General features: G+C 40.1%; 1 protein-coding gene across 1 annotated transcript in view; it reads right to left on the reverse strand.

The window, feature by feature from the left end:
• Window positions 1-20799, reverse strand: part of rad51d (RAD51 paralog D) — a 21922-nt gene extending 1123 nt beyond the window's left edge. Inside the window, exons 1-10 of the mRNA XM_085289806.1 lie at window positions 20364-20799; window positions 20220-20281; window positions 16745-16863; window positions 6332-6413; window positions 6015-6149; window positions 5843-5938; window positions 5629-5719; window positions 2024-2094; window positions 1384-1551; window positions 237-373 (exon numbers count right to left, since the gene is read on the reverse strand). Coding sequence (XP_085145932.1) covers window positions 278-373; window positions 1384-1551; window positions 2024-2094; window positions 5629-5719; window positions 5843-5938; window positions 6015-6149; window positions 6332-6413; window positions 16745-16863; window positions 20220-20281; window positions 20364-20445 — 1002 coding nt within the window. The 5' untranslated portion in view covers window positions 20446-20799 and the 3' untranslated portion in view covers window positions 237-277. The remainder of the gene's footprint in view (window positions 1-236; window positions 374-1383; window positions 1552-2023; window positions 2095-5628; window positions 5720-5842; window positions 5939-6014; window positions 6150-6331; window positions 6414-16744; window positions 16864-20219; window positions 20282-20363) is intronic.
• Between the last annotated feature and the right edge of the window lie 1696 nt (window positions 20800-22495).

A 22495-nucleotide genomic window follows, 5' to 3' on the forward strand; every position in this document is an offset into this window, starting at 1 on the left:
TTTATATTCCTCCCGATTTTCCAACAGGTAAGAATAAAATCTCAGGCCAGTATGCCAAAGCTGCAGCAGATGACTGACAGAGCATGACGCCGGCAGTATCTAAATAGGTCAATTTTGAAGCTAATAACTGTGGCGACCGTTTTTAATTGGAATAAAGTTTAGTTATCGCTTGAATGCTAGCAGAGTACTTCAAAAAGACACTTTCTCCCAAATTCGACCCAGAAACATGCGTGTACCTTTGGTGTGACATTTATGCAGAGGATTACGGCTGCTCTCATCAGGAATCCGTCTCACCCAGTTTCCTCTTTCCCGAGGACCCTTTTTCTGAGCGACTCCACCACTGCAAGTCAAATTCCTCTTTGATGTGACAAGGCTAAGAAACAGAGCACATGACAGTTGATTTAGACCTAGTTAAACACAACGCTGCCACAATATTAAATATTCACTGGCTCGGTTCATTCTGAAGCTGCTTTGTTTCCGCTGACGACCGTCTTTTATAACTCCGGAGCAGAAAATGCAGAGTGAATTTCCTCCCATTATTTTTAACAAAAATGTTGGTTTAAAAGATCTTTGATGTCGAAGAAATATCAGTGATCGTTATCAAACCCGAGAGGATACGTTCAAACTAAGATGCTATCAAATCAAATTCAGTTGTGAAATGAAAGTAATCCCCACTGAGACATGTTTTAGTGCAGTTTCAGAAATAATCTGCATTTACTAACAAACACAGGCCTGTGTCTGAAAATTACAGTGAAAATCCCACTGAAGAAGACCAAAGGTGAACTCGTGGTGCTAGGGAAAAAAAAGGGATGAACTAAGTGAACATCCAAAAAGTCTGAAAAACGAGTTGACCTGTCGTGGCTTCCATAACGGACCAACTCATTTCTCATGGTGGATGAACTTAGCACCTTAGATCAGCAGCTAGACAGATGAAACTTTATGTAGAATTGGGATCAACACAATGACCCCAAACAAACATCAAAACTGGTTTTGGAATGGATAAAGCAACATTACGTTACTGGAATAGCCTTCCCAGTTTAAATACAGGAGGAGTGTGGACGCTAAGCATAAATGTAAGTGATCCTTATCCCCACTAATAGGCTTCTCCTTTGCCCATGCTCCTCTTCTCCAGAAATTTTACTCAAATCTGATCTGGTAGTGTTTTTAATCTCGAAGACAAACAAACGGAAAACGTTCCTCGCCTTGGCTCGTGTCTCGGCGGAGGAATAAAACATGTCTTTATCAAACCAGACCGGTTCTTATTAAAAGGGCAAACACGACTTCAAAGTCTCCATTTTAACAAGATGTTTTGACAACAACGAAACCCCTCGACAGAATCAACACTGAGCTGGTTGCTCTGCAAGTTAATGCTGCTTCTTGTACCTGTCTGGAAGACTTGATCAGCTTTGCAGAGCGCAGACTGGGCTGGCTGACAGCCGCCGCCTTCTCTACTCGCTCCAGCAGGATCCTGGTTCTCGGGATGTGACTCCACGAAACGCCGAGGCCGGGCTGCACTTCCCCGCTGCCACTTCTTGTTACATGGTTTGTTACCTGTGGGCCCAGACACCATCGTGTTAGTTTCTTCCCTCACTCTCAGGAGATTATCGCACCATGCTTTGGTACAGCTTCCCACGCGTAACACAAGCTTTAGAAGACGGAAGATATAAGTGGGACAAGCAGATCGTCCCACTTTTATTGAAAGGCTACCAAATTATCTTTATCTCCCTTCAAATAACTTCATCACTTGAGGTGAAGATCAGTTTGCTTTGGTGCATGCTTTTTAAACGTGCATACTCCTTTTTTTAAACATAATTAAAACCTGCAGTTCACTAAACAGGGTTGATTTTACTTTAAAACTATTTTTTTGAATTATTATAATCCTATTTATTAACCCAAAAAAGCAGTAAAATGTTTAGTTTTCTCAGAAAGAATAACAAGAAGTAGTTTGTGTAGACTTTAGATTGACACTGGAAGTGCATCTTGCATTTAGAGCAGCACACATCAAAGACTGAGTCATCCGTACCAAAGCAGCAACGTTGAAGTCCTTTGCCATCGTCTTAAGAGCTCCTGCCACTTGTATCATCAAGGACATGCCTGGAGGCAAAGGAAGTTGTAGAGAGGTTAGTTCATGTACAGAATACTCTCAGGCTCTGTCACAGGAACTTTCAAAGCAACTCAACAGTAGCAGCTCAAGCTAAATTTATTACAGCGAAATTTGCATTCCTAAAAATTGCTCGAGTTGACTTAAAAAAGCTGCGGTTGCTTGTTGAAGCTTGTAGCGATGTCCATGACGGATCTGTCACTTTAGGTACAGACATTTGTATTTCACCAGTGCATCGAACTGTAAAAGCTTGTTGTTCCAAAGTTTCCTAATAAAAATCTGCAAAAGTAGCAAGCTAACCTTTACATTTGGTGCTAAATTACACATATTAGCAGGCTAACCGATGGCTGGTGTCTTGGTATAGCACTACCAAATAAGCTTGGTCGCAGCTGACAAAATAAAACGACAAAAGCATGTGGTGGTAATCATGTGGCAGAAAGTAACTACAGATGGTCCACTCATTTTCAGTCATTTTAAGGCTGAAATGGTGCATGAAATATAAGGAACACTCTTTAATTGTAGCGAGTATAAAAGTCACACGGATCATGTCAACATACGTTGAGATTTTCACCTTCCTCTATTTTTTAAAATGCGTTTTTTAATGTTTTTCAGTTGCTTCCTGACTGTTTTTGCTTTTAAATTTATCCTCTTGTGATCTGTTGCATGTTTAATATTTTACCAAATTCATAACCATAACAATCCAAACATTACTCTGTGCTTTGAATATTCCTTAATTAAAACCTTAAAAATGTTACCTTTTTCTTCAGAAGTAATATGAACTCTACTGTGTGCCAAACCCAAATTACTGGATACAAATTTTCCACTGTGCTGTTCATTACTGTAATTAGTTGAGCACAGCAGCAGTGTGCCCGAGCTCACAAATTACATTTGGAATTATAATCCAGCAGTAAAGGGCTGACTCCTTTTCTAAGGAGTGCATAGGAAACATTCAATGAATTCCACAGATGGTGGGCTGTAAAAACCAAAGACGTCCTTATTTACTGAAAGGAGTGCATTTGCTTCATCTATAAAGAGGACCTATTATGCTTTTCTTATTTTCTGCTGGATGCTCATATTTAAACGCAGCATTTAAATGATCTCGAGCTTCAACCTGCTCCGAAGACTGTTTCAAGCAGTTTTCTACTCTCAGCTCTGGATGACGTGAGCGAGTGTGGATAACTTTAATATGGCTTCCTCACCAACACTCCTCTCTCACTGTTGTTTGCCTGAAGCACATGTGTTAAACTCAAGGTCTGTGGGTCACATCCAGTCCTTTGCTAATTTTAATGTGGCCTATCAATCAGTGTAGTTTCTTGAAAACTGCAGGCTGTAGGTTTATTAACATTCCCAACAGTAAGCTAAACAAACACCTCCTACTGTCAGTGTTTGTTCTTGATTGAACAGAATCATGGTTATGCAACTTTTTCATTTTTATTTTTTATATGCATGCAAACTTAAAATCAATTATTTGTTTACTCTTTTAATCCATTAACACATCACTGAACTACATAAACTATAAGGATAAATGAACAATACCACCTACACCTCATACCTACAGGAAGTGTAGATGTAAGAAATTTCACGCTGTGGCATCTTATTACCATACCGTGCTCAAATTCAGTGAGCTCTTTCGAACAGCCCATCCTTTCACAAATATGTGTAAAGACAGACTGCATGGCTAAGTGCTTGATTTAATACACCTGTGACTGAAAACACCTGAATTCAGAGGTAAGAGATTTAGCCAAATACTTCTGTACACATAGCACCTCCAGCTAAAACTGAGTTTGACAACCCTGGTTTAAGGTGGCCTTAAAGGAAGAGGAGCCAAATACATGTAAACGTACCATATTTTTCAGACTATAAGGCGCACTTAAAATCCTTTAATTTTCTCAAAAATCGACAGTGCCTTATAATCCGGTGCATCTTATGTATGAATTCTGGTTGTACTTACTGACTTTGAACCGATTTTATGTGGTACACGGCGCTCAAAAATCTGTCAAAAAATGTTTTAGTACGACTTTGAAGCTATGAAGCCGCACCGCTTGATGGATTGTTGGAGCATTAGTCAGGAGCCTCCCAGAGTAATCTGGGTCCTAAACTCCATCTCTTCAGGTTCCAAAGTCAAACGAATACTGCAGCATCACTGAGAGTTTAAAACTGTCTAAATTCTTTCATCTTTAATAAAATAATCAGTGTTGCTCCTTTACCAGGTTTTAACAATTAAGTTTAACATCCAGGCATCCATGAAAACAGAATTTATAAATTTAACAGAGTTAGAAGTTAGCAGGAAGTTAGCTCGCTAGTTTCCACCTAAACATGATATAGCATGTTCTGACTGAGAGATTTCTGAAAAAATTCAAACGTACAGCTCTGCTATCACTTCCAACATAAATGAAGACAGAAAGCTAAACAGCAGTGACGTTTGTAGGGTTACTGAAGTTGGACAGCTGGTATATAATGATGTGCTACGTGATCGCTAGCAACACAGCTATGTTAGCATAACATAAACACAGTGAAGCTGGAGGATGAACGCTAACTTTTTTCCACTTGATAAAAATTAACGTGAGGGTTCCTGATGGTTAGGGACAAATGCAATCGCATGGCAGGATGTTGTAAACGGACCAAACTTCAGTCAGGAGAACAACTGAGATAATCCATCCACAATACGAGGTTAGTCATTAATATACTGCAACAACATGGGAATAGAGCCGCTGCGAGAGAATTCAGCATTAATGAATCAATGGTACGGAAGTAGAGGAAGCAAGAAGAATGAGTTGAGTAAAGTTGGACTTATTTGACTGTTTTGTTTCGCTTAATGCGCTTTATAATCCGGTGCGCCTTATGTATGAAAAATACAGTACTACAGAGGATTCCAGGAATAAAAATGTGGAGTTGAAAATGAGGCCGAAAGGTTTCCAGGTAAGAGAAATGTTATTGTCTTCATGTGTTGTGATGTTATCCGATAGTTTGATTTCATTTTTTGGATTTTCTTCTTCTGGTTTTCTCTTTGAATCGAGTTATTCAGCAATCAGGAGCTGCACTACACAGACCAGCAGAGATTGCAGAGTGCTAATAGCTTGCATTGTTATGTCTTTTTACAGGCAGGTTTATTTTAGATAAGAACCTTTGAATTTTGGTGCACTGACTGTCAGTTTAATTAGATGACAGTTTTGGAGCTTTCTACAAACATTACAAATTGAATGAAGTTCACTTGGATTACGAATTTCAATTATTTTGAGTCCCAAGAGGCCAGACTCGAATTTAAGCAATTACATATTTAATGAAAACAGCTCTATTTATAACTGACAGCAGAGGTTCGAGCTCATGCTTAAACTGTAATGGTTTGCGGTTTAATGTGACACCACAAATATTAGTGTGTTATTTTGCCACTTTCTTATGACTGGCTGTCATGCTTCCACAGATGTGTTTAAACGTGTTGTGACATTTATTTTCAGTTTTATGGCTGAAGGTGTAAAAACAGCCTGAGGTATGATTGACTATGATGGACCAGCAGAGAGAGATATCACCTTCATTCTGTTTGCCTCCCAGTAGAGGCGAGATAACAGCTGACACAGAGTCCACAATCACCGCCTTGACAGAGCCGCCGCCAACAGACGCCTAATACAAAATGTGACAAAATTAGATTGCTGAAATTTGATTCGTCTTTCTACAAAGGTTCCCCAGCTACAGAAAGACTGCTGGTGTATTTTAAGCGAAATAAAAAAGCAATTGTCAACAAACCTGCTGAAGCCCACCACTGCGAAGACTGTACAGACAGTCGAGCAGAGCGTAAACGTCAAATAAACGGAAGACGTGGATTCTCTGAAGAGCTTCCATCTGTAAAGCAGAAGTTGCTTGTTTTTATTTTCCTTCAAATAACCCAAAATTTTCAATGCAGCTTCAGGTAATTCACCTGCTCTTCTGTGTTGCTGGTTTCAGCCTGCAGCATCTGAAGCAAGCGGCTGGCAGCCAGCCCTCCTGTCGTATCGATATAGATCACACTCTGTTTCAGCTGGTAAGAAATGTGCACTGCAACACCAAAGCACACCTACAAGCGAAGGGAAGCATGTCGGGGATAGTTAAAGTTAACATGAACAATTTGTTTCGGTTAAACAGCGACTCTGGAAGGTGCATTTTCTTATTCTACGGGAGAACGGGGAATTCTAAAAAGGAGTGAATTTATGAGGCTGAAATTATCAGTGACGGAGAGGTAAGGTAGGAAATGTTCACCTGAGATTTGCCACTTCCCGGGCCTCCCGACAGCTCTGTTATCTCTCCAGTATACAAGCCCGAATCCAGCAGTTTATCTAAGCTGCAAGAAACAAGGTACAATTCATTACTCACAACTGCCATCCAATGTAATAAACCATTAAGTGCAGCCGTAGAGCCGGCAAAAACTGCAGCTGGGTAAACATAATACAAACTGAGCCTGACTCCAGACTACTCTTAAGATACTCGGCCAATTCTTAATTCCAGCTGCTTCTTGTCAAGCTCAGGCACCAACTGCAGCTTTCAAATTCATTCAGAAATCGTTGGTTTTTCATTAACTGCTTTTTGAAGGATTTTGTATCTTCCTCAGTGCTTAAGTGAACTGTTGTTTTTCTACAGGTTACAAATCTATAGAGCCTGAGTTTTAGTGAATCACAAAACATCATTCGCTTTTTAATTAAAACAATTAAGATTGTCTGATGTGGTTTAGATGTGCAGCAATGATCTATACCTAGAGCAAAAGGGATTGCAAGTCTGTTTCTTTGTTTTACATATACCTAAAAAAAAAAAAAAAAAAGGTACAAGATACAAAAAGATACAATTTTCTAACTTTAAATCAGGACACAAGTAGAGTGTCAAGAAAAAGTCCAAAAGAAAAATTTTCAAATATTTTATTTTCAGTACATGTAAAGTGAAATATCTCAAGTGTTTTCATGATGATGGCTCATGGAGTATTTTCTATGATCAATCAAAAATGAGTCCGACTTCTGTGAGGTTATAGTCCTTGGTTGGAACTGTTTTAGTTCTTACTGCACCAAAGCATCAATGTCATTTGAAGGCGATCAGCTTGCTACACCTGCTAATGTATTGAGGGTTTGCTTTGATAGCGGTCCCACAGTGCAGGTTAGTTGGGTGGTCAGTCACGGTAGTAGCACGGTCAGCAAAGTGCTGCTGGAAAAGGAAATCGGTATCTCCACAAAACTCCTCAGCAGTGCTGGGAAGTGATCCTGGTATCTGGCTTCATTGACTTTGACCAAATAAAGTTGCCCAGTCACCAAAAGCACCAGCAAATGAGCCACACCGAGTCACTACCAACTGCAGAAACTTCACACGGGACTTCAAACACCTTTCTGTTCCTTGCCATGTTTCCTCCAGAGACTAAGACTTTGATTTACAAATGAAATGCAAAATTTACTTTCATCTGTAAAAAGGACTTCGGACCACTGAGCAAGAGTTCAGCTCTTTTTCCTTTTAGCCCAGATTACACACTTCTGATGTTGCCTCTAGTTCAGGACTATCAGAATCAGAATCAGAATCAGAATACTTTATTGATCCCTGGGGGAAATTATTTTTTGTTACAGTGCTCCATTTTAAACCAACATTAAGACAAGACAGACAATACGCTAACTAAGAATAGTACAATATATACATATATATACATACATACATACATAAGTCACTTATAAATAAATATTTGGAAAAGAAACATGTGTAGTTGTAGCAGTAACCAGTGTGTTAAGTGGATGCGTTGTACAGGGAGATGGCCACAGGCAGGAATGATTTCCTGTGTCGTTCAGTGGTGCTTTTCGGTAATCTCAGTCTCTCACTGAACGAGCTCCTGTGACTGACCAACATGTCATGGAGTGGGTGGGAGGTGTTATCCAACATTGTCTTTATCTTGGACAGCATCCGCCTCTCCGACACCACCTTGAGGGAGTCCAGCTCCATCCCCACAACATTGCTGGCCTTACGGATCAGTTTATTAAGTCTGTTGGCATCTGCGACCCTCAGCCTGCTCCCCCAGCATGCAACAGCATAGAGGATCGCACTGGCCACCACAGACTCATAGAAAATCCTCAGCATTTTCTGGCAGATGTTGAAGGACCTCAGTCGCCTCAAAAAATAGAGACAACTCTGGCCCTTCCTGTAAAGTGCTGTGGTGTTTTTAGCCCAGTCCAGTTTATTGTCAATGTGTACTCCAAGGTATTTATAGTCCTCCACAATGTCAACACTGACCCCCTGGATTGAAACAGGGGTCAAGTGTTTCCTGGTCTTCCTGAAGTCCACGATCAGTTCCTTGGTCTTTGCCACATTGAGCTGCAGATGATTCTGCTCACACCACGTGACAAAGGAGTCGACCACAGCCCGGTACTCTGTCTCATCATCCCTGCTGATGCATCCAACCACCGCAGTAAAAGTAAATCTTTCACATTATCATTCTCAGTGGAAACCATCCCGGTAACATATTATTGTGTGGCCTCGAATTAGCGATGCATGGCGACGTGATGACAAAATTGTGGCCACAAGATATGGAATCTGTTGGGGACACATCAGTATTCAGGGTGACTGATGTGAGCACATAGGATGACAGTCACTGATAGTGGGCACAGCTATGATGTCTAAATGTTCAAAGATAGTTTCATGAAGAGTTGAGACACTTAAAACAGCTCCTTTTTTTAATTATTCATAAAGAATCTTTGTCTCTATGAATAAAAAACAAGGGCATAAATAAAAAGGCTGCTCCTAAAACCGGCTGTTTATTCACCGCAGCAGCTCAGTCCTGTAGAGCTATTATCACATGAAGCAGACAAACAGGAAGTGAGATAATATCTCAAGATAACCAATTTTTTTTATTTACTCACACCAAACTTGGTTTTTGAACTCCACACCCTTTGAGCTGCAAACAGTTCTGAAATCATTCCTCACTTATATATTTCTATATTAAACTGTTTCCATCCCAAATAGATTCAAGTGCCAGTCAGAGATGCTACTTTCAACTATATTTTTTCACATCAGTATAGTGAGTGATGAGAGTGTGCTTAGGATTTACAGACTTGTCAGTCTTGCTGTGGGTTTCATTGTTGCTGTGCAAGTAAATCTCCCCCGAGTTCCCCTTTTGCACGCCCTGGGTCGTTTATACGCAACCTCTTCGACCCCGGTGTATCCGCTCTCTTTATGCGTTCATGCCACAAGAAACTTAAGCGGTATATCACCAGAGCTCCATTAATTTCCTACTGAACTGAGTGAGCAGCGGGCTCGACTTATGTGATGCTACAGATGTGATTAAAAGGAAGGCCATGGTCGAAAGTTTCACAACCTGCTGTCAACATCTCATATCATTCTGGAGCTGCTTTTTAACCTCATCCTTACAACCTGACTTCACATCAGAGTTCTGCCGAGCAGGAGCAGAACGCCTGTCAAGTTTGTTTACAGCCCTGTCCATAACTTAACGCTTGAAATACTACAGAAATGCATGATTCCACATCTGTGCTTGGAGGGCTGCTCCGTCCTTTACTGGGGCACCGATAAGCTCACACATGAGTCAGCTGATTTTGGTATCTTTCTTTTTAATTAATGCTAAGTGCTTACTTCATCAAACTTCACGGGGTAATGCAACTGTCAAGTTCTCATAAACAACGCTGAAAAAGCAAAAACAATCCAATAGAGTTGAAGATGCTATCAGAGCTTTTTCCCAAAGCAGAACACATCAAGCAGTGTTTCTCAACTCCTTTATAATATCTCTTAATCACCTCAAATGACCATTTGGGCTCATTACTGCTTGGATTTGTTATGTCTTATGCATCTAAAATTATTCTGACAGGTGGGAGGAGTAATTCAAGATGCCAGGGGTTACAGCAGGTACAAACACCCTGCCATGTTCTGCACAGACAATGATGCACGATTCTCCCAGCTGAGTCATCAGTACAAACGATGAACAACTCCATTAGCAGAAAAACATGTCTTTTAGATAAAAAGTCAAAAGGTACAAATCCATTTCCATAAAAATGTAAAAATAGCCAACTGCAACTCTCACTGCATTACTTCATTAAGAAGCATCAAATCATCGCTATGGTTTATGGAAACCTGATAAAATCTCGAGCGGCTTCACCTCAATGTTTATTTTAAAATCCATAGTGTGCACCTTTGTTCCCAACTGTAACGACAAAGTATTTTATGCAGCTCCGATTTTCACTTAATTTAAATGGAAAAGGTAAGCAATATGTATGAAATACAGAACAGGAAGAGCATTCACTCTCAAACTGAATTACTACGACCAATGGCCATAAAATTGCTAATTCTCCAATCATGTAGACCAGCAGTCCCCACAGACCGGTTTATGCTCGACAATATTTTCACGGACCGGCCTTTAAGGTGTCGCGGATAAATACAACAAAATAAAACTAGTACCGGTACCGAAAAAAAGAAGATTTATTCATAACACACGTGAAAAGACCCAGGAAAACCGAGTTAACGATAAAAACGATAACAAAATAACACTGAAAACCAATAAAAACCCTGAAAACCATACATTTCACACCTGAGCCTCAACTCTCGCGGACCGGTACCGGTCCGAGGCCCGGGGCGGGGACCGCTGATTTAGACGACTCCTCACTGAGAAATATTAAGAAAACTGTCAGCTGAAAGTTGAGGAAACCAGAAGCTGCTGCAGGCGAGAAAAACAGAGTTTTTGGTGTGTTTTGGTCGATTTTTTGTGTTTTGTGTCAACGCTGACGGCTGAGCCTAAATGCTTACTGAGTATTGCCCCAAATATGTCGATAGCAGACAACACCAAAAACTGTCAGCTGGTTCAGAAACTGACAGCTGCTGGTAACAGAATACAAAGTCACATGTAGACTCCTCTTATTCTTCTTACATCACTTCTACTTTAATGACCAAAAAAAATAGAGTCATTTTATTCTGCAGTATCAGTTTATATTTTAATCATACAGTCAGGTCTGTTGACAATGAGGCAATTTTGTCTTCTCATTTTGTCCCGCTACATCTCCCCCATGGATTTAAAATCAAACAATGAATGTGATTGAAGTGCAAATTCCACCTTTATTTCAAAGGGTTTAGCAAAAGTATTGCATTAACTGTTCAGTAATTAAAGCCATTTTTATACAAAGTCCCTCATTTTCAGAGGCTCAGAAGTAATTGGAGAATTAACTGACAAGCAGCGTTATGGCTGGATGAGACTCGTTCTTTCCAAAAAACCTGAACTTTATTCCAAGTGTTGAAGTTGCATTTAGTAGCTGTTCACTGTTCACAAAGATATGACGATGGAAGTGAAGCAGAGCATCGTTAGATTGAAAAACCAACTAAGACATATAGAGAGGTGGCAAACAGTCAGCTTCCCAAAACTGCAAATGCTCTGCTCAGATTAAGCAAACACTGCAAAACTGACGGGACAGAGCTTCGCAGTGCAAACGGATAATGACCTAAATCATACTGAAATAACATTTTTCAAAGGAATGGAAAGGGAAATTCTTCAAACACCAGGTCAGTCACCTCTTGTCGACCCAACAGAGCATGCTTTCAGTTACTAAAGACAACACCAAAGGCAGAGAGACTCTTAAACAAGCAATGCCTGCTGGTGGCTGCAGTAAAGGCCTAGCAGAGTTTCTCTTTGTTAATGTCTATGGAGTCTAGAGTGCAGGCAGTCCATTGACAGCTGAAGATTTTCAGGTATTAAAAATAATCCTTATATATAAAATTATGTTACTATTGAGCATCTAAAAATGGGGCACTTGCTATAAAAATCTATACAATTCCTCAGCAGTTAATGAAATACTTTTGTTAAACCTCTTAAAGCTTAAAGTTTGCACTTCAATCACATCTTTATTGTTTGATTTCAAATCCACTGTGGTGGTATAAAACAGCGCTCCGACCTTTTTTTGCGCCACGGACCGGATTATGTCCGACGATATTTTCACGGACCGGCCTTTGAGGTGTCACAGATACATACAACAAAATAAAACCAGTAACAATATTTCACACCCGAGCCTCAACTCTCGCCAAACGACTCACAGACTGGTATCGGCCCATGGCCCGCTGGTATAAAAGGTAAAACTACAAAGACAAACAAAAATAAATAAATAAATACCTGAAAACACTTGGTTTGGTTTAACCCTTTGCCAATGTGTCTTGATGCATCCACTGCAATGATCAGAATAGCCTTTATAAATATTGGCTGGGTATTTCTTATTATCATGAGATTTTGCACAGGAGGAATTGATGAAGAGGCCAATCGCAAGAGTTCTGGTCTGCGTCGACCTGACGTGTGGTTACATTTCTAGACAGGAGAACGTCAGGTTACGCTGTAGGTTATGGCATCGGGCAGGGGTGGGAAGTCCAGGCCTGAAGGCCTAGATGTCACCCTGGGTCAACACACCTGAATCCAATGATTTGTTCATTACCAGGCCTCTGGAGAACTTCAAGACATGTTGAGGAGGTAATCTAGCCATTTGAATTAGCTGTGTTGGATCAAGGACATCTAAAACCTGCAGGACACCGGCCCTCGAGGCCTGGACTTCCCCAACCCTGGCACGGGGTTTGAGAGGCGTTTGTGGTTACGATGTAGCTACAGCATACATTTCATACTGAAGAATAAATCTCCAGTTAGACCTCTAAAACCAAAGTGAAATGAACAAACCCACTCTGGAAAATAGCTGAAACTAAACTGGACTCACAAAAGAAATGACAAAGAAAGTAAAAATCAAAAGTAATAAAAAATGATTATATAAATGATTATATTCTCATGACTTCTATCATAGGCAGTTTTCCAGACACGGTTGAAGTCTAGTCCCAGAAGAAAAGAAAAATTCAATGAAGATCTCTACCAAAAAAAAACAACCAAAAAACAAGTTTATGGTCTCACAGCAGGCCTAATCCAAGTCAGGGAAACGGAGAACTATTCTCTTTCAGCATTTTGATTTGTGTCTGTTGAAGCTCAGATCAGTGATCTGTGCAGTTTGTGGAATCTCATCTTTCTCGTGATGACGGATGTGACAGACATGCAGTTTAATTTACATAACCAAGGTCCTCCAGCTTGAAGGTTAAGCATCGCTGGAAGCCTGTGGCTGCTTGATAGCAGTTCTCACCACCCATGGCGTGACTCTGAAGAGAAGAATTGGTGGGTATGGATGTATTTGCATTATTCTTGCCTTCTGTGACAACAGTGCTGTGAGAGCTGCACTGTTGATCGTCAAGTTAGGTTCTTGTAAGGACTCAGAAGGATGAAAGTGATTGCCCTTGAAAAGTCACAGATTCAAAATCTCCCACAGGCTGCCCTCATCAGTGTGCTCAGAAGACTGTGCAGTCCTTGGACCCCAAGGAAAGGAAGCAATGAAGAGGCACAGCCTTTGTTGCACTCTGCTTTTCTATAAAAGATGATTTTAAGATTCCCGTCGACAGATATTTTCTGCCGGCCATACCCCGTTCCAGAATGATTATTTAAACAAATAGTGGGAATTAGCAGGATCTTACTTAAGGGGAGCTGTGATACTTGTGTAATACTTGTGTTAAGCTTCATTAACTAACCATTGACATTGCGCTTCAAGGCTGAATTCCTCATGAGAAGGCTCAGACAGAAGAAAATCGCTGCCATTCTCAATGAGGTTTTAAGTGACTCTTCTGATTTGGTGCTGAATTTCAGCACTTGATCACAGCCAAACATCTCTACAATGGTTCAGATACACGCTATTCTGCTATTACCGCCCTATCGAGTGTTGGCACAATTACTTCGTGGGCTGCATGAGATGGCTCTGAATCACTATCAGTCATCATCACACATCCCGTTTGTGTAGGGCCAGAAAATCTGATAAGGTTTGTTTAGCCTTACTTTGTACATATTGTTTGATATTCAGCAGCCACACAAGCAAATACTATTTATCATTCATTCACTATTAAACTGCTTTTGAGTTTTATTGCTTGAGCTGCGACTGAAGTCTATTAAATGCAAGTTTCGGGAGTATTTCTGTGCTGCTAAAGACAAAAAGTAGCTCCCTTTTGATATTTAATGAGACAGGTACAGTAAGCGTTCAGCTATAGCCAAGGAGCTCAAAACTTTTTGACAGTCCAAGGAAAGTTTTCCATATTTACAATGTTTTAGCAGGAAAGTTAACCTGATTTTTTATTTACATTAAATTTATGTTGTTGAAATCAAACCAAAAAAAGTTTCCTCTTCACTGGGTGTACATCAAAACAACTGGAAGAAGAAAGGAAAGTGTTTAAAGGCTTTTGCAACTTTCAGGCACTAAAGGCATCTCCAGTGTTCATGGTTAAGAAAATATATAAAAACGAAATATTTGGATTTTTCAATTGAAACTGGATTCTTCTCTAAAACTGAAATTAAACAGAAGAAGCACTAGTTAGTTATTTGTCATTAAAATTAATGTCTTTTCTACAATCAACCCGCCTGTGGCAAGAAAACAGAACTAATTTACCACATGTTGGTGGGCCCAAGCACAGCAACACAACAATTCACCATTAAAAGTTGGAACCACTCATGTCGGATACTATGGAAGGGAATAACTACAAAATTCCAGATGTTCCACAGAAGCAGCCAGCAGATTCAATCACTATTTCCTTTAAATAAAAAAGTGTTTAAAAAAAATCCCAACATTAAAAATAATGCTGATTCTGAAAGGGATAAGTGCCTTTGAACGAGTGAAAAAAGAAAAATAAACAAATACTACTGGGAAGGACTATTTTCTGTACTAACAGGGAAGTCTATGTAAATGAGTACATAATTAAACTGATATACCAAATATTGGGATATAACATCCGATAATTTGGAATATCGGCTTTTTAAATCACTAAATATCTGTATCTGTCCTAAAAATGTTGTAATTCAAATTTTAAAGCGATTAAAATGACAAATTTAAAGGGGGAGAGGTGGGAACTGGGGTCCTGTTAAATCTAAATCCTATGCCTTATGATAGATATCCCATCATCCTATTATTGTTCCTTTTTTTTTTTTTATCTTCAACAATTTTTATTTAATTTTGAACTCCAATAACAAAACAGAAAACAAACAGACAAAAAAAGTTATCATATTCTTTCTTCTATTATTCCTTTTTTTAATGTTACTGATTGCCTCTCTACTGTATTCAGGCTTTAAGTTAATAACACACATGTACTGAAGAAAAAAACAAGAAAAAACCACATAGAAAACAAGACGTGTTCGTGATATTTACTCTAACTTTTTATTTATTTTAATTTAAACAGAAATGACTATTACTCAGACAGTTTTAGGCTTAAACCTACATTAGGCTGTAGTCTCTAATAAACTTAAAGCTAAGTAAGTGTGTGCTTCATTTCTCTGTCTGTGCATGAAGCAAACAGCGTACTCACAGTACAAACTGACACGATGGACATCAAAACGCATCATTCACCAGTTCACCTTTCCACCAGTAGAGCGCAGCCAAGACACACACAAATCCCACTACTGTGCTCACACGACTGATTCAGTTTCATATCACTAATCCAAGGCACTAACTAATTTATGAAAACCACTTTTCAAAAAAAGAACCATGGGGAGGCCAAAAAACACCTGTGGTCATTAATTATGCTACAACAGTGAGTTTAACTGTGGAAAAGGTAGCAGCTTATAAATTATGCCATGCTGCCCCAATTCACAGACTCGTCCAGATACGTCTGTGTCCTGGCTGAAGAGTACTTCCCATCCAAAAGTGGAATATTTATGCGGAATGCTTTGTTCTTTGACGGCATACAGACAGCTGAATTTCGGATTCCAGTGCACACCTCTGTGTGAAACCTTTCATCGGATTCAGTGTCTCAGTTTTACAGGTTAATTGTAAGTACTGCTGTAATACAATGTTGTGCTGGTTGCAGAGGGAACTTGAGGTTTTGTCAAATCATGAAAATTTAATTTTTTGATGTACCACAAAAAATGTTCTGAAAGACTTGCCAGTGGTGTTTGTTTTTCAGAGGAAAGTAGTCAAGCTGGAGGCCAAGTTAATGCAGCTGATATATCAGAAACCACTTTAGGCTACGTTTACCAGCCAAATGGAAGAACAAGCAAAAAGAAAAAGAAAAAAAAGTCAGCTTTAGCTGCTAAAATGTTTCCTCAGTGCAGGAATGTGGCACGCAGGCCTTTTTCTAAAAGACTCTTTTGCTCAGATGTATTTTTAACAACAGCAGCAGCCATGTTCCAGATGGATAATCCGGCGTAGTTCAACGCAAACTGAATTTCAGCACTGATTGAGAATGAAGAATCTAGTTTGATAAAAATGGATCGATGTAAGATACAAAACATCTTTGCTAATGTATGATACTATTGACTTTACATGCTTTGCAGTGTCCGTGTAGGTTTGCAAAGATGAACAGAAAAGCTGGCAAACATAATAAAACTTTTATCCCCCAACAAAGCTGCTTAAATTTATTTTTGCAAAGACTGAAAGTTTTGTTCATCAAAGATCATGGCATTAGACTTTCAAAGACTCTAATCCAGTGGAAAAGATAAAAAAAAATAAAGCCAGTGCATTTCAAACCCTAAGAATGTGTCCTCAGGAACGCATATTTGATTCCCGAGATGAACCTTCCTTATGGCATCGAGCCTGTCGTTAAATCCCCTCCAGCCGCTGAAACACAAAGAAGCGTGCTCTGCTGTGTGAGCAGCATTGTCTTTACCTGGGGTTTCCAGTGGAGAGGATGGCTGTTGAGCTCAATAGCTCCTCATACAGATCAGCACCTGACACAGGAAATGCTGTGTGCTGGGCTAGCAGCACTCGGCGGATGGCAAACAGAGCCTGAAATAGAAAAATTACAGCATATGAGGCTCACACAAATGTTGCATGGATCAGCTGCAACACAAAAAACTCAGTGTTGCCAGATTGGAGAGTTTTATTTCTAGGCCATTTTAATTATAATCCAAATGTAAAAATTCAGCTTGTCTTCATGTGATTAGAAGGATATTTTTTAATAATGCCCTCATTCATCATTTGCTTCATAATTAAAGTAAATGCCAGATCTTGGTTTTGCTCCATGTCATATCACTTTAGATGGAAAAAAACAAGTTGAGACAGTGATATCGTGGATTATTTTTTAAGCTTCATTTTGGGCATACTATCCAAATGGTTGCAGGGACTAGCAGTTAGTTTAATTAGCGAATCAGCTCAGTTTCTGCCAGTATTCCAGCTCAGCCGCTACAAATGAGTACAACTTAAAGGAAAGAGCTGAACCCTTGACCCCAGCTGTGAGGCGATCTCTTGACTCTTTTAAGCTGTAGGGGACATTTTTCTTGCATGGTTTGGATCCACTTCTGTTGACATAAAGTCAAATCAGTACAAAGTTGTTCTGAGTGATCACCTTTAACCTACAATGAAACATTTCCATCCTGATAGGAGCGACCTTTTCAGGATGATAATGCCCGCCCATCCAAAGGGCACCAGCTGCCCCAGAATGCTTTGGTGTGTGTGAAAATGATGCAAATCGTATCCTAACTTTGAAGTTAAAAACTCTCAACACAATTGATGACGTCCATGTTAGAAAATGCTCACCACCTCCACCACATCAACACTGTCTCAAGATAAGTCAGTCGTAACGTGGCATTCAAAGTCTGACTTTCTCATTACCACCAGCAATCAATTCGAATTGCAAAGTCACGACCAACATGTAGGAAACATGCATGTCAGACGCCACTAAATAGACAGTGCACAGAGCTGTGTTTAGCTTCAAGTTTACTGTAAAACTCCGACCGTATTCCACTGGCTCCTCCAGCATCACAGCTGCACAAGAACACTGCTCACTAACCAGGCTGATGTGTGATGCTTCATATGAAGCTCAACCGCAAAAATATCAAATGCTGGGCAGTCCAGCTTTCTCTAGAAAGAGCACTTAATGTTGTTAAGCAGAGTTAAACTCTGATTAGTCTCTCTTTCTGGGCAGAGAAGATTTCCTGTTAGACTTCATGCCCAACAGCTGAAATTTATTTAGGGAAATCAGACAAATCTGTTGGGTCTCAATTAGTGGGAAGAAGGTTGGCACTCCAAATTTGGCTTGTGGGCTCATGAGACAGGTATGTTTTTACATGAAAACTTTGTCTTGTGTAGCTTTAATTTAACTGTAGGAGGCCGCTTTAGTCAGATAAATGTATAGGTGACCTAGCATTGACCTCATCTCTGTTGTGTGGGCAGGACAACGGTTCAGATCAACAGCAGGAGTCTGATGGAGCACAGGGATGCCCGGTAATCAGCTCAGGGGATGCCTGCAGGCTGAGCAAGCTGGTTAGAAAGTCTAGCTCGGCCACTGGGATGAGCCTGAGCCTGCTGCAGGCAGTGATGGGAAAAAAAACAATATTTGAAAAGCATAATGATCTAATGGGGAAAACATCTTCAAAGTCTCTCTCCATTATAAAAATGCATTTTGGTCATTATTTCTCTTACACGCTTTACTGTACAGAAACAGGAAGATGTTTTTCAAATTAGTCAGGTGAAGGTTTCCTCCATGAAACTGGCTTTAAAAATGTAGAAAGTGAAATTACAGCGAGGCTATATGGAGAGATATGGTGCAAGTGTAGAAGTATGGAGACGGCATAATTTATTTTGCACCTTTCTAAATGTTCTCTTGCAATTTCTTAGCTTTTTAATCCCCCTGGGGCTGCAAAATTTTCATCCTATACATGTTCAGTCTGCATGTCCAGACACAGAGACCACAGAGGATGGTTGACTGACGGAAATGCTCACTCATCTTTTTACCAAGAAAGTCTGGGTTGGCTTCAGTGTCCCATCCACCCACACAAGTACTCCCCGATACACTTTTATTTATAAAACCCTCGCGGGTACCCTTCATGATCATTTGTGTTCTTATATCTCTGAAAAGTTTGGTGGAAAACACTATTCATGGTCTAAAAAAACATAGTTTACCGTTATCTGCCCAGAAGGCCAGTTCTGAGTTAGACAGGATTTCTTTCATGATCTCTGCCTTTTTTCTGGTTCTCACTGCACACTGATTTAAAACTAAGAGAGCTGACCTATCGTTGCAGGTTCAGACTGATAATGAAGGACTTTGTGGGGGAACTCAGAAGGAGGTTTTTAGCTTCTTTTTTAGCTAGAAAGTTTTTCACCGTTTATCATTTTCTGTGGAAATATAGATATCGCTTTCATTTCTTTTTAGATACATTTTTCATGCTGATATTCTATTATATCAACACAAAGCATAAAACCAGTTTTAACTGCAGATCTGGACAAAAAATATAGGAAAGGATAGGAAGCAAATGTGATGCTTAACCTTGATTTAACCCAGTAATAAAAAACAGCCCTTCCTGGCTTGTTAACCAAATGAGCTTGTTTGCAGTGGGTATATATATAATGCACCCAGTGGGAGGTCTGCTTCCATTATGGATGACTTTAAAAAAGAAGGTATCCCACATAATAATATAAACCACTTACACAATGGGAAACTCATGCTGCATGTGGTAGTGTGTATCTAAGCTCAGGAAGATACTGGCCTACAGTGTTTATGCCAGCTATAACATGTGGGTGATCTCTGTGTTAATTTAAAGGGCATCTTTTAAGCTAATTTCCTAATCTAGAATTTCAATTCTTGGACTTATGCTAGAATAGCTTTGCAGGACTCACACCCACAAAATTTTATCTTATCTCCCATCTAACCTTTGTGCAGCTCCTTAGTTCATCCACTTTCTCAAACATGCCCTTTTAGACAACTCTCTGCTGACTGGCTGGACCAAACAAACAGGTCTCATAAAAGCTGTGCACCTGAGATGACCAAATTAAGAAGATTTACTCTCTTTGACATCACACCCAGCCAAGAGTAGAAAAAAAACTGTCTGAAATTGCAGGTTTAAAGCAGTTGCCTGAGCTTATGACTCATAGGGATTACTTGTACATACACGGACCTCATTATAAGAAAGTTTGGCCATGTTTAATATGGACTGTGGCAGAAAATGAGGAGCAGCATTACAAGCCCACTTTAAATTCCTTCCTAACACCACTAAATAAACTGCTGTGATAGGGATAATTTCGAGGCAGCACCTCGATTAAATTGGAGTAATATGTTGGGTAAGCTGGAAACTGACAGTGCACTCTTGTAAGGGTCACTATCTCGTGTTTTTAGGGATCTATGATTAGGATTAAAGTATACATACCTTATAGGATACAGAACATTTCTGAGCAAGGCCCTCAATGTCTGATGAAACCAGGTCCTCCACTGTGAAACCAAGAAATCAGATGTGTTATCGATAACTTGTCTGTGATTAGGCTAAAACGGACACATTGCCCCACAAACTCACCTGTTTTAATATCAGCAGCACGAAGGTCGCGTAATAAGTCTTCATCCAGTCCAGGACACATCCCCTCTCTTAGTACGACCATGGTCTTGCATATTTTAAGATTAATTCATATGTGACTGAAAACATCAGGACGCATAATGAAGCTTCTAGTAAAAAGAGGTTACCTAACTAACTATACATATGCCGCTAGCTACAGTTGTTTTTAGCTTTCCCAGCCAGTTGTTTTAGCTTTGCGGCTAACTTTGGCAAACTCTTCCGCTGTTTGCGTTGTTAAAGTCGGTATAAATAACCGTTCCTAACATTTAAAACGTAACAACACCAGGTGAACTGACACAGGCACACTTCTACAAAAACTTCTGCTTAACTTCGTTATTAGCGTACGCGGAGGCGAGGGAAAATACGCGAAGGCTTGTTGCTTGCCGTAGGATATTTTGCACTCATTCGCTTGTGGGTAATGTAGTATACTGTTGTTAAGGCGTACGTTAGTCTATTTTTGCATAGCATTTTAACACACCTGTAACTGTCGTGGACTTAAACGATTTGTCTTCATTAAATCTTTGACTTAAACGAAAAACTGAAATAAAGTTGTAGAAAAAAAGACATTTTCTTGGCTCTCTACCTCCCGGTCTAACATACCCCGGCTCTCCCTCCCTCATAGAACACATCACTCATACATGCAGGGTCTTGATGGAGGGTTGTAAGTGGTGTAGATCACAGTGGGTAGAGCCATTCACGTGGCTCTGCTGGCTGTACTGCGGTGACCTGCCCCTCCTTTTTAATTACACTATAGTCATTATGCTTCACAACCATAGAGCCTTGGGGGCAGGTGTGTTAACTAGAGACTAATGGGTGGGGTTACTACCATAGCCCCATTCAACCCTTCACTGCTATCTGTCCCTTAATTTTATCTGCAACTTAAACATGGAGGGTCTTGGGGATGGGTGGAGGTGGGGACTAGCACTACTGTTCAGCAGAGGGGTGCTTGTGTCACACCCAGCACTAGTTTTCATACAGCAATACTCATCTTGTAAACTTTGTACACTCACACTCCACAGCACACCTGCACAACATAGCACATTCAACACTGACTGGAGGGGCATCTTCCTAAACCCCTGTTCCACACACCCTGCCAGGTACGGTGGTCTACGGGCGGTTTGTTTGGTGCTTTGGTTGCATCTCCATTAGATCTGTGTGCATGTCCCTGTATGTTTCCACGTGTTATTAGTGGTTTGGTGGGTGGGTACGTGAGTTAGTGAGGGAATGGTGAGTGTGTGTGCATGGCTGGGCTTGTGTCTGAGGCTTGCTGAGCCTTGGCCTCTATGGAACATGGTTATGGAGGAAGGGGTTCATCCTCCCCACTGCTCCCTGCTGGCCACTGCTACCCCCCACTGGGCTGCAAGCACATGTTGGTTCCAGGGCATGTGGCTGGATGTTCTGGCGTGGTCATTGACCAACTCCCTTGGTGATCCAGAGTGGCTTGGACTTCATCCGTGTCAGGGGGAGGGGGTTCCTCTGGATTTATCTCTGTCTGCCTCTGGCACCAAGGGGGCGTTATTGCAAGTTCCCACCCTCATTTTCAGGTACATTTTCTCTTTCTCACACACACACCACAAAAAGACTATTGAAGTGTCCCAGGTGTTGTATATTTGTTTTGTATATTTTTATTTGTACTCTATCCTTTTATAATGTCTTCCCCCTCATTTTTTCTTGCCTGTCCTGTCTTAGACATAGTCATACTGTGTATACCACATATAATGTAATAAGTGAAATAACAGGAATAAAAATGAAGAAATAAGCAGATAAACCCTGAACAAGGGAGCCTGTAGAGAATTTGTAGAGCTGATCTTGAAGAAGTAAGCTGTGTTTGGGACAACAGCACATTGAGATCATAATTCTGATTGCAAAAGGATTTAAAAGAAAATGCTACATTCTAGTGGATAACAAGGTGATTGGGATCTGGAAGGTATTGTTTCTGCAGCCCTTTCTTTTTTTTAAAATGTATTTGTTTTACTTAGATACTCGAATTTTCAACATAGTAAGTGGAAAACTTAGATTTTTGGCATTTTCTAAAGTTTTGTAACTCTAAATTTCAAAATAACTACGAAAAACTTTTGAGTTATTTTCTAAAAAGT

Source organism: Mchenga conophoros, linkage group LG10 (genome assembly GCF_057382185.1).
Source record: "Mchenga conophoros isolate Kocher_MC1m ecotype Shallow Benthic linkage group LG10, M_conophoros_male_GT1.1, whole genome shotgun sequence".
NCBI classification, from domain to species: Eukaryota; Metazoa; Chordata; class Actinopteri; order Cichliformes; family Cichlidae; genus Mchenga; species Mchenga conophoros.